General features: G+C 41.8%; 1 protein-coding gene across 3 annotated transcripts; it reads right to left on the bottom strand.

Annotated features, from left to right (window-relative positions):
* Positions 1-269: 269 nt before the first annotated feature.
* Positions 270-11753, bottom strand: LOC104040024 (glutathione S-transferase 3). Of its 3 annotated transcripts, none has more exons than XM_064447922.1 (7): positions 11648-11753; positions 7181-7287; positions 6418-6469; positions 2805-2937; positions 2312-2453; positions 1123-1254; positions 270-593 (listed from the first exon to the last, which is right to left on the bottom strand). In XM_064447922.1, exons 1-7 carry the CDS (start codon positions 11736-11738, stop codon positions 471-473), a joined length of 780 nt encoding a protein of 259 aa, XP_064303992.1. In that variant the 5' UTR covers positions 11739-11753; the 3' UTR covers positions 270-470. The 3 variants fall into 3 exon arrangements, with proteins under 3 accessions (XP_064303992.1, XP_009499891.1, XP_064303993.1); XM_009501596.2 differs by lacking the exon at positions 11648-11753 and adding an exon at positions 11350-11373; XM_064447923.1 differs by lacking the exon at positions 11648-11753 and adding an exon at positions 10077-10100.

Genomic DNA, 11753 nt, shown 5'->3' with positions numbered 1-11753 from the left:
TGTCTTGAAACAAGTCTACTTCCTTAAAGGACAAGTGATTCAATGAGTCATCTTCTCTTTCTCCTCTCCAGCAGCTCTTATTCTGACACCTATTTTCATCCAGAAAATATCTTCTTCAAGAAGTTACATTCTGACAATACTAACACTTCATCAGTCCTTTTCCAAATGAATAAATTCCCTACCCTACAAACAGCTCTTTGCTTTCATAGTCCTTTGTTTTCATGTTTTGCCAAACATTTGTTATCAGTAAAGACAAATCTACTGTCACATTGCCAGAGTAATCAGAATGCTTTATTTCAGTTTTGGATTTGTTTTGGGGTTTTTTTGTGTTTTTTTTTTTTTTTAACCATTGGTTTTAACTACAACGATACTAATTTACTGAGCTTCCTAATTCCTTTGGTTTGGGGCTTTGGTTGTTTGGTTTCCGGGTTTTTTTCAGTACTTTGTGTCTCACTGAGGTAGCAAGGCATTCATTTCTTAAAAATCTTCAACACAGTTTCTACGTAACGTTCATCTGGGGGGGGTTTCCTTGGGCTGCCAGGCTGCAGGAACTTCTTAATTGTAGGCATATTGCTCATTCTTATTTTAAAAGCCTAAAAAATTAAAAACAGAGTAAGAGAGAAATTCCAGCTACTCCAGTAGCAAACAGTGCTCCTTGCACAGAACAACTGCTTCCCCCTGCTGCTAGAAGAGATCCTAACATTCATTCAGATCACCTACACAGTCTCCTTCTGGCCAACAGGAGAAGGATCCAGCTGCTGCAAAAAGCCTGCTCTTACCAATGAAGGCAGTACTGGAGCAGACAATATCTAAATCTCTGCTGCCTGAAAGAAACTGAAGGCAAAAATTCAATATCCAGGAGCACCAGGGAGTAGTTTTGAAGGTACAAATACACTAACCCAGCTTTTTCTTTTCATTGCTGTTCTGATGGTGCAAACTACTGTGTGGGAAAACCAACGAACCATCTAAATCAATTCCCTCTTGTCCTTGATGTTAAGCAAACATATGATAGCAACAGTTCCTCATGGAGCCCACACTCCTGATTTACATAGCACAGAGAGCTGATAACTTCAGGATTACCCTCTAGCTCCTGAATACAGGCATGCTCAATAACAAAATCACCTGCAACTGAGGAAACCCCGACAGCACAGCAGGTACTTTCTCCTCCACTGCTAAAATGGCTTCAATTAGCTGAACGTCTGCCCAGCTGAATTTGTTGCCCACGAGAAAGTCTTGGCCATGCTGTTTCAAAACCTGTAGAATACAAAAGAATGTGGGCTGCAGATGAGAACTGGGCGCATGATGCCTGGCAGCTAAGCCTCACAGCACAGTTATAGAGCTGAACAGTGATTATATCTGAAATTTCAGGGTGGAGTTTTCAGCTGGAAGCTGTGAGCCTAAATCATTTCATTATTGTTGGGAAAAAATCTGAAATTTTGTAGTCCAAACTTTGTAGACTATGAACTTTGGTAATGATGAATGATGACAGGTGCTGGGAACAGGGACAAAACCTCACACTAAAGTAGACCAGTACCAGTCATAGAAATAGGGATAATGAAGGAACTAAAGAGTAACTTGGAGAATTTATAAAATTCATTTTTATATATTAGCCATTTAGAGGTTTAATTTAAAGTTATGTCCAATGTTTATACCATGAAGCAAACTTAGAAATGCAGAATTGCAATAGCTAACCAAAGGAAATCCCTGCCTTTGGGAATAAGTTATTAAGTCATAAGAATTTCTAGGATGTTCTTTATTACTTTTTTACTGTTTTCCATCAAAACTAGATGACAGTTACAAAAGTGAGAAAGGTTGCCAGATGCCTGAGTCATCTGGGTTTGTTTTGTTGTTTTCAAAAGTGGGATGTGCAGAAATCCATGACTGTTGTTTTACTAAAGTACTCTGAATCTCTCTACCTGATTTATTCACAAGGAATTTTTGCATTCTTCTAATGAAATTGTTCCTGAAATTAAGCATAGCAGAATGATGTGTGCTAAACAAATGTAAGAGTGGAATTCTCCCCTCAAGGAAAAAAGAAATAATACGTGCTGGGTTTTACTTTCGTGAAAAGTTTTGCTGTATAGCTGAGAACATACTAATTTGTTTGCTTTGTAGATGTTCAGATACCACAGCCCAGACAACACAAGCCAATAAACAGAGAAAATGTTCTTCTGTATTTCCCCTTCTTTGAGAGAGCCAAGAAAGGTGAGGATTTGGGATTGACCTGCACTACAAACATGTTCTTATTTTGGGGAAACCTTTTGGTAATTGTAAATACAAGTTTTATAGACACAACCACACTGGCGCTTACCTTTTCAAAGACTGGGAAGTACCTGTTAGTTGCCCTCTCCTTAATCGAGTCAAGATTTTTCTCCTTTGCCTCAGGTGGAGAGAAAGGAAACATCAAAATAATTTGCATCAGATCTGTTATTCCTTCCACATACATGTCAATCCTATCGGTGGGGGGAAGACAGCAGAAAAGAGCACAGAAGTTATTTCATCTGTTTTCCAATTAACAAAGGCAACTTACAGGAATTTTATATCACCACCATAGTGCCAATTTTCACAGCCAAAACTAAACATACACTAAAGCTAAATATTTTTTAAAAGGAAGAAAGCCTGTTTCTGTTCAGCAGCATTTCAGAAGCAGTGGTTAAAACCTAAGCAAAGGCTGGAGTCCTTGCTTTTTATTGTGTTAGCCTTTCTCATCCCTTTTTACTAGACTTACAGGATTGGATTTGTTATATATAATGCAGCTATCAAATAACAGATTGGTCATTAAGTGAAAAGAGGTGTTACGGTACAGGGCTCTCTCCTTCAAGTCTTTCCCATAGAGATTGTATTTCCCTGCGATGTAGCTGAGGATGGCTCTGGTCTGCACCATCTTCATCCCATCAATCTCAACCAGGGGCACTTGCTGGAACATCAGGTCTCCATCTAGGGTAAAAAGTTGAGGGAAGGCTTGTTAGTTCCTCCTCGACTGCTAGCTTTACAGGAGAGTGACAGACTGAGCACATTTCTGTTGCAGTGTAGGAGATCATTGATGTCTTGCCCTAAGTGTAAAACTCCATGCAGTAAACTAACATTGTAGGAAAGATCAAATATTGACCAGCCTGCATCACACTTTTGTAGCTAGGTTGTCACAGTGCAGCCGGGCCCCTTGCTTTGCAGCATTGCCAGGGCTTCACTGGCTGATGGGAGCTAGTATGGCCATGCTCCTTTGCACTTCTGGACCCTGCCTCATGCAGGCAGGAAAAGCCTGAACCAGCACTTTCAACCCAAGGGATCAGAGGAAAATAAAAATCTGTGTTAAACCTGAACTTAAAAAAAAATCCAATTATTCTGAATGCAGATCAGTTCCCTGGCAGGGACATATAAACATGAGTAGTAATTATGAAAGGGGTAGTACCGTAGCAAGACTGAGCTGCTGGGATAAAGGAAGAGGTCAGGCCACATCAGCATCGTGAAGCCACAGAGTTAGAGGCAGGGACTATGACAGCAGTTGTTGTTTAAGTAAGTTTTACACAATCACTCCAGGGACAAGAGTTTGTGTGTCCCCATAGATTTTCATCACAGGGCTATCCTCAGTGTCATTCCACAATTTAAGATAGACCGCCACAATCCCTTCCTGCCTTTGTAGTCCCATTTCCTCCTGGTTCTGGTAGGAACATTTGTCTGAGCCTTCAGTGAGGCAGCTCTGAGAGCTAAGCTGACATAGACGTTGATCATAGCAAAGTCAGTCTTTTCTAGACCAGTTTTCTGCTGGACTAATTCTTGTTCTTTGGAGATACTCCCTCCTCCATTTACACATTAAGAGCATCCAGAGAACAATCCCTCCTTGTTGAAATCACAGAAAAACTCCAAATCTAAATAGGCAGCTGCCACTTTGCATTGCTCAAAGTTAATAATTTCTTTTATTTTTATTGCTCAATTTTACTCTGTTCACTGCACCCTTCTTTCAGGTATAAAGATTGATTTTAATAGGCATGTCTGTCTGCTTTTTTTCCCACAGAGCTATTAAAATACTTTGCTAGCCTGGAATTAATAAACATTCTTCACTCATTCTATATTATTAATTTACAGTTTAAATTCAAAGAATAGTTCTCTCTACAGCAACAAATAGCCTGTGTTTGTTTCTTGTAAACATTCACAGAAAGACTGTTTTCATATCTTTCCAGAACACATCCTCTGCAGATTAAGGAAAAAGCAGTACTTGGTATCTATCTAGCAGAAACACAGAAGAGTGGGAAAACTAACAGCTCTGCAAGGATATTTTTCAGTAGAAAGATACATGAAGTGAAAAATTAAATCTGACTTTCTTGCCCTTGGCAAGAAGTGTGATGCAGCAAATGTGAGTGACCTGCATGCACGGTTTGTTTCTTATCTACAGAAAAGAGGGATTTATCTCTTACAACAAGTAGCAGACTGCTTCTCCTCATTTTGCAGTGAGAACCACTTCACATAGCCACCGCATTGAATATATATGCAGGATTAAAAGCAGTTTGCCAATCGTTTTGTGGATTGCATTGTGCTGTCTGAAGGTGGTCTGCAGAGCATATGCTAAAAACCAAACATTTAGACCTGCTATCTGTCACAGACCAGCAGAGCTTCTTCTCAATATCCAGGGACCACCCTGGGGAACCTGTGGCTGCACAGATTGAGCCAAGATAGTTGTCTCTCAGGCCAATGTGTAAAGCCCACTGTCTGGCCAGGCCAATGCTATTTAACTCTCAGCCTCCAAAACAGCTGTTGTCTGCAAGCTGCCTGTGGGGAACAGCCCCTGGCCCAGGCTTCATCCTGGACACTGCTGAATCATCAGCTGGCATGGGCTAAAGCCATGTCTGAACCGTTCTAACAAGGTGGTGGTGTCTAAACACAGGATACCCTGGCAAAAAGCATGTTGGTAGGGAGAGAAAAAGTTACAGGGAGAGGTAACGTGGGGTTATTCATGTTCAGTCCTGCCCTGCACAACTGGCAGCATTCCAGAGGTGCCTTTATCAGGATGACTAACTAATTTGGCTTTCATCAACCCGTTGTATAAAAGTCCAGCTTTTTCTTTGTATTCTCACCATCTTAAGCCCAATATATATACATAAAAGCCCTCGATCTTCTTCAGAAAACTTCCCTATCCTTTTCATCACCACTTAATTCTTCTATCTGGATATGGATACGCTTGGACACTGTATCCAGGATTGTACCACTCTGTCTGGATTAATTAGTCCTGTCAAGCAAATTCAGATTTGAGCTTTCATATTTAAAGCTATAATTGGTGTCTCTCCACCCACGTTGTCAGATTTCTAGCCAGCAGGACCTGCAACTTTAATTCTGATCTTCTTGATACCGCATCTTTTAATTCTTGTTTATTCTAGTTTTCCTGTCAGAATTTCTTTAAACACAGCTCTCATTTTCTGAGCAGGCAGCCAGAATGCAGCTTAGTCCTCTCCCAAGTCTCCTAATGTGTCTTGGCAAGTTCAGCCTGCTGTGAGGTTTCTCTTACATGTCTTGGGCAGCAGGTAGGCTGTGGGGCAGGTGCACTCTAGCACTTCTCAGTCCCAACTCCTTCCCCAGCCTGGCACCAAGGTCCTTCCAGGGTGACTCCTGGGTTTCATCTGGCCAAATATCAAGGGCAGTGGCTGGTGGTATGCACTGGTGTTGGGAACTGGTCTCACTCCCAAGGTTGACACAAAGCCTTTGTAGCTCACTGCTTTGACCATGTCAGACTGTCTGCAGGTCTCCCTGCTGGCTCCCTGTTTTTTAACTGAGGGAAGCTCCATGGCTCAGGCTTATCCTGCTGAGGGCTGTCACTAGTGTGTTTGCACAGAGCCTAGCACAAAGGAAAACTGGCTTTTCTGGGTGTTCTGGTGCTATGCCAGCCTTTCATTTAGAGGCTTATCTCACTGAGGTTCAGAACTGACATACAGGTAGATCTAAACTAGTCAACTCAACAACAGCTCAGGCCAGCTGGCACAGACTGGCCACATTTGCTCTATGCAGCTCTCTGCCTATAAAACATGGTGGTCACATCTAAATCACACCTTGGAAATGGCCCCTGGCCTGGACAACTCCCAAATGATGCCTAGAATTTGCTTTGTGGAGTGCTATTTGCCCTGGACCAGAAGTGTGCCAAGATCCATGCTAACAGCTCAACAGCACAGGTAATTAAGTTGCATTAAGTAGGAATGCTTGCTACCCCTGTTTAATGTACTGTGATAAACTTGGTCACGGAAGCTTATGGGCATTTAGCTAATAGGAATTGACTGGCACTGGAAAGAACAAGTTACTCAAAGCTAGTATTTCAGTATTCCAGGTGTGCACCTAGAAGTTTGCACTGGTTTAAATAAACTGATGTTAAGCCATGAATTTAGCTAAATTGGAGCAATTTTTTAAAGGACTAAGCCTCAGGTGTCAGATTCTTACCTTTGATTAACTTTTCATACTGCTCTCTTGTCTCCAAAAAAATTTCTTCAAACTGGAAAAGGAGAGAGAAGAGTGTTACACTGCTGTATTTCAACCTTTTTCTTCTGTAAGTGACTGCACATAACCATACACAGAATGACCCAACCAAGCAAAAGATAGTGAGTCAGATCTTCAACTGTGCTGTTTGGCTGCAGGTGTCCTGAGTATCCCCCACCCACCCTCAGAGCTGGGGAGGAGCAGCAGGCTTGGCCACTTCTGCCTCAGGGCACTGATTCAGAAGTAACCTTAGTGCAGGTAGAAACAGAGCACAGACATCTACAGGAGGAAGACAGGTTGCAGCCAGTGCCAAGAGAAACACAAGGTAAATCAATTATTTCTAACCCCACACAAGGGCATGTAAGCCAGCAACACTCTTTTATTTATATACATTATAACTGAAAACTCAGTAAGACGGAGTAAGGTGGTTTTGCACAGCTGGAAAACTCAGATTTATTAAGTGCCTTTAAATAAATCCCCATTTTGACCCATTATAATTAATTATTTCAGGGGACTGATACCAGCTTTATAAAACTCCAAGCTCCACCAAGTTTGCACCCCAAATATTAACCACTGAACAGGGTAGTTACAAACATGCAGTGCCACTGGCCAAATGAATTTAGACACCTCCTTGCAGCTGTTTATCCTCCACATGCATTTTTAATTGTTCCTTACTGAGGCCAGCTGAAAACACCAGTCTGGAATACTGTAGTGAGTGTCAACCAACCTCCACACCAGCTGCAGCCAGCAGCCATCGTACAGGCTCCATTCGCCCCCTTCCATTACAGTAGGTAAGCCTGGGCTTCCCCGACATGCTTCTGAGCAACTGGTTCCCTGAAAAACATAAAGCAGAAAACAGTGTCTCATAAAATTGGCATAAGTACCATTACTTTGTGTGGAGGAGGAGCCTTTCATTCTCACTCTGCCTGTTGGAATTGCACTGCATTTGGTTTAAAACATAAAATGAGAGATGGACCAGTGACATTGCACAGCCTGTGCTAGGAAAGGAAAGATGTGCAGATCTGAAAAGTCTTCCCCAGTGCTTCTAGGGAGGTTTTTTTATGATTATAAGCAAACACGGACATGTTTAGACAAGTGATATGAGTCCTGAGCTACAGGGGGAAATCCTTGCTGCATTTTAAGACAATTATACAAAGCCACTGAAAAATCTCACCACATCCTCAGGGTAGTTATCCACTTAGCCTCACTGCCAGTGAGGCTTTTCATCCTCATTGAAAAGAAGAAAAGGAAAACATGTTTTACTGCTATGCTGAAATTTGCCTAGCTTTGTTTGGCAGATGTCAGAGAGTATTTTGCAGTTTTAACTGCCACCCATTTCTTTCCTAAAGCAGGGGCCAATGAATTACTAATCTTCCCTTTATTCCATGAAACAGGCTGAGCTTCCTTGGTGGTCCTATTGAATGGCTACAGCCTGTTTCCTTGCTGCTTCCAACAGCCCAGAGCTATCCCTCAAAGCCGGATCTGGAACCTGGCTGCATTCGCTTCAGGTGCCCCCAGAAGTATCCCCCAAGCCACTGGGGACCCCCATGCCCAAGGGACTGGCACATCAGAGGCTGTCTGAAGCTTGCTGTAACAGCACCTCTCTCTGCACCATGAGCAACAGAACAAGCGTGTGGCAGAGACAGCAGGTCTGTATTGAGCTGTTCCATACGTAGGAACAACCAGCTGGACTAGTTGTGCTGACACTTGAGTGTAAGCGTCTGCAAATCCAGGCTTTAATTTCTTTATGCTTCATTGCCCTAATTACTAAAAACTGTGACTAGCATTCCCCTGTCACAAAGATTAGTATCACACACTAATGATTGGGAGAAAAAAAGCTTAAAGACGGGTATACTAATCGTGTCCTAATGGGTCAGAAACCAGAGAGTAGAGTGCCTGATTTAAAAAAATAATTTTTACAGATGACCCCAGTATTCTCAGAGCTAATAGCCAAAGCGTCTATATTAAGTCTGTCACACTTTGTGTCCGCATTACATTTCCCATTCGAATCAGGTTCAGTATGCTCTAGTGATGTGGTTTCTCCAAGTCAGAGTCCTTTGTAAGTGTGCTTAAAAAAAAGTGTGCACATTTAGAACATACTTTGCCAAAACTTTATTTTAAAGAACAATCAGATTGAGAGTTCTCCCTTGAGCGATTCTGGTAAAAACTAAGTCATGTTACTACAATAAACAGTGATATTTTGGGTAATTTAGACAATATAATCCAAATACACATCAAGGAAAAAATGATCACCTCCAGTTTGGAAGTGCAAATAGCTGTTGCGCATTACAATATTTTGCCTCTAAGACAGAGGTTTTATTAGTTTCTGCATGTTGTGTGACTAGCTTTTAATATATGGCAGTGCAGCTCATCTATGTAGTTCCCAACAGCTAACCAGTGCCTCTTCCGTTGTCATACTGCTCAGATACATTGCACCTATACAATGTCAACACAGATTGCACCAACTTGTAATGTGCAGGCTCTTACAGCAAATAAGACTTTTGCTTTAACTACAAAAGCCAAAGACCACAATACCAAGGATATTACAACTTAATCCTCCTGGAAAACGTATCTATTGTTTGCAAAACAAAAACAGAAGGAGTGAAAAGCCTTGGGTATCATGTTATCATTTTACATGAACAAGAAATTTTATATGGCATTAAATTATGTGAGAAGAACAATGACAAATGGAGAATAAAAATCCGTCATTACCTTGATTTTTTTTAAGTTAAGAATAACTCTGTCAGCCATAAGTGGATTTTAATTGTCTTAAGCTTCTGACACAGAGAAAACCCCTTGGTTTTTACTGAAGTGTCCTCAATCTTTAGATCCACTGAATGTATCTCCAGTGACTATACAGGGACCTGACACATGTAGCTCCATACAGACAGCTACATTTCAGTGCCTGGATCTGGACCGGAGTCTTGCCCTGAGGGCTCAGTTTAGTTGCCCATTCCTATGTGTCTACCGACACCTGAGATTCCCTAAAGGTGGGCAGATACAACCGTCAACTTACTGGAGACAGGGCAACTCTTTCTACCTTAAATCAGTATACCTATGCCTTTTTGCATTTATCTGGGGAAAGGTACAGCTAACATAGAAAGACTCCCTCAGGACTTCAATCAGCCTCCACTACTTTTCTAAAATTTTAGTAAAAGATTTGCAGGATGTTGTGTTTTAAAAAAAATTGATCCATTTTTGATACAATATGTTGATGATTTATTAGTAGCCAAGGAATCTTGTAGGGCGGATACCCATTCCTTACCGTTTGCCTTAGCTGAAAAGGGCTATCAGGCCTGTCCACATAAGTTACAATTTTTATAAGAGAAGTATAGAATATCTGGCTGGCATTCTCCAACAAGAAGAGCAGCATTTATGTGAAAACCATATTAAAAGCATTCAAAATCTCCCCCGACCAGTCACTAAAAACAAACACAAGCCTTTTTAGGAGCTGTAGGATTCTGCAACCTCTAGATAGCTGCTTTCAAGGAAATGGCAAAACCCCTGGTACTTATTATTGCTCAGGATGCTGGAGGACCCATTCACTGGACAACAGACAAGGTAAAGGCATTCAAGCTTTTGAGGCAAGCCTTGGGACTGCCAGACTATGGTAAACCATTTACCTTGTTTGTACAAGAAGGGCAAGGGCTAGCCTCTTGGAGGTAACTAACGCTGAACACTGCTACACTACTCCCTTCACCTGGGGAAGGAACTCAGCTTCACGACTGTGTAGAAACCACCTGTGAAGACAAAAAGACTCAAGAAGATTTAACAAATGTGCCATTTCTAAATCCCAATCTGGAACTATTTGTTGGTGGGTCCTCACAAAATCTGAGCAGCAACTGGTTACGGGTTATTCAATAACTGTTGTGAATGAAGTAGTGAAGGCTTCACCACTCAGTCTGAAGCTGAGCGTACGAGCAGACAAATTAATTGCATTAACAAAGGTCTATTAGCTAGCCATGGAAAGACTGTAAATATTTATGCCAATCCTCAGTTTGCATTTGGAGTATGCCATGCTACCGGGCAGTTACAGAAGCTGCGTGGGCTTACAACTTCTAGTGGAAGTAAAATATCAAATGCTCCACAAATTACTGAATTGTTAAAAGCTATATAATTGCCAGAGAAACTTGCTATCATTCATCAGCCAGGCCATACCAGCAGAAGGACAAAAAAAAAAGAGATAAGAAATAGTCTAACAGATATTGCTGCTAAAGCCACAGCATGACAGGCATATGAACCACGAGGCTTACAAGCAGTCCAACAGTCTGACCTGGTGTTGCCCACTCCTGAAAAGATATATTTGACTGTGCCTGCTGAAGAAATTGACTCTTGCAAAAGGTACAAGTGACCAAAGACTCCCAGGGAATATGGAGAGCAGGTATGGAAAACCTTCCTGTTTTACCTAAGCAGTACCTAATTCCCATAGCAAAGATTAATCACCATCCTGGGTGTTTTGGGATTTCTGCACTAGGCCAGACAATGCTGAAAAATTGGTTCACTCCAGGAATTTATGCTGCAGCCAGATAAGTAACCATGTCTTGCATGCACTAAATTTAGCCTTAATTAACATTTAGCAAAGACCTCAACCCAAAATTTGTCTATATACAAATGTTTTTACTGCTTTTGTCTAAACCCCATATTTCCATCCTCTTTCCTAGTGAGCCTTAATGACATGCCTGCCCTGAATTTCTCTGAGGATGATTCTCGGCAATACAGGAACCATTTGAGAGGGGACGGTCTTTCAGAAACAGCATTATCTGCACTCAGTGTGAAGTGCTCTTTAGCCCTGGAACTGGAAGCAGAGTCCAGCATACCAAATGAGCCAGCTTTTCTGCCCAAACCCACAAGATACCACCACAGTGCTAGAGGCTTGCACTCTGTTCTCCCACCCACCTTTGCCTTCCCGCAGTTTGTCCCCTCAGTGGTTTCATGGCTGCCTTGCTGAGCTCTGAACTGCACGGCAGGATTCATTTCCTGGTTAAAAAAAATGTCTTTCTCTTACTTTCTCTCCCCTGCAGCTTCCAGCTGGTGAGTAACTATCCAGCCATGCTTAGTCTACCTGGCACATGAACTAAAGAGAGCAGAAAATCTGCATTACCCCAGCAGATGCCCTGATAAATTTGGAAGTAGCTTCACTATAAATAGTCACTCAAACACTTTAAGAAAAAGGAATTTATAAGTTAGCACTTACCTCCTGACCTTAACTCAGCCTCCGCCCAGCACAGGCAAGTTCCCTGGGGGCGTTTAAACTTTGGATAGAACTTGGGGGAGTTTCTAGCCATACCCAATTAGAGAGG

Source organism: Phalacrocorax carbo, chromosome 3 (assembly GCF_963921805.1).
Source record: "Phalacrocorax carbo chromosome 3, bPhaCar2.1, whole genome shotgun sequence".
Taxonomy (NCBI): Eukaryota; Metazoa; Chordata; class Aves; order Suliformes; family Phalacrocoracidae; genus Phalacrocorax; species Phalacrocorax carbo.
The sequence above is the reverse complement of the archived record's forward strand: the minus strand, read 5'-3'. Positions and strand labels throughout refer to the sequence as shown.

Coding starts and splice junctions, on each gene's coding strand:
- LOC104040024 (XM_064447922.1), bottom strand. CDS start 11,738: ATGGCTAGAAACTCCCCCAAGTTCTATCCAAAGTTTAAACGCCCCCAG. Junction 2,454..2,804: donor GACTTGAAGGAGAGAGCCCT/GTACCGTAACAC, acceptor CCCCACCGATAG/GATTGACATGTATGTGGAAG. Junction 594..1,122: donor CGGGGTTTCCTCAGTTGCAG/GTGATTTTGTTA, acceptor TTAATTTTTTAG/GCTTTTAAAATAAGAATGAG.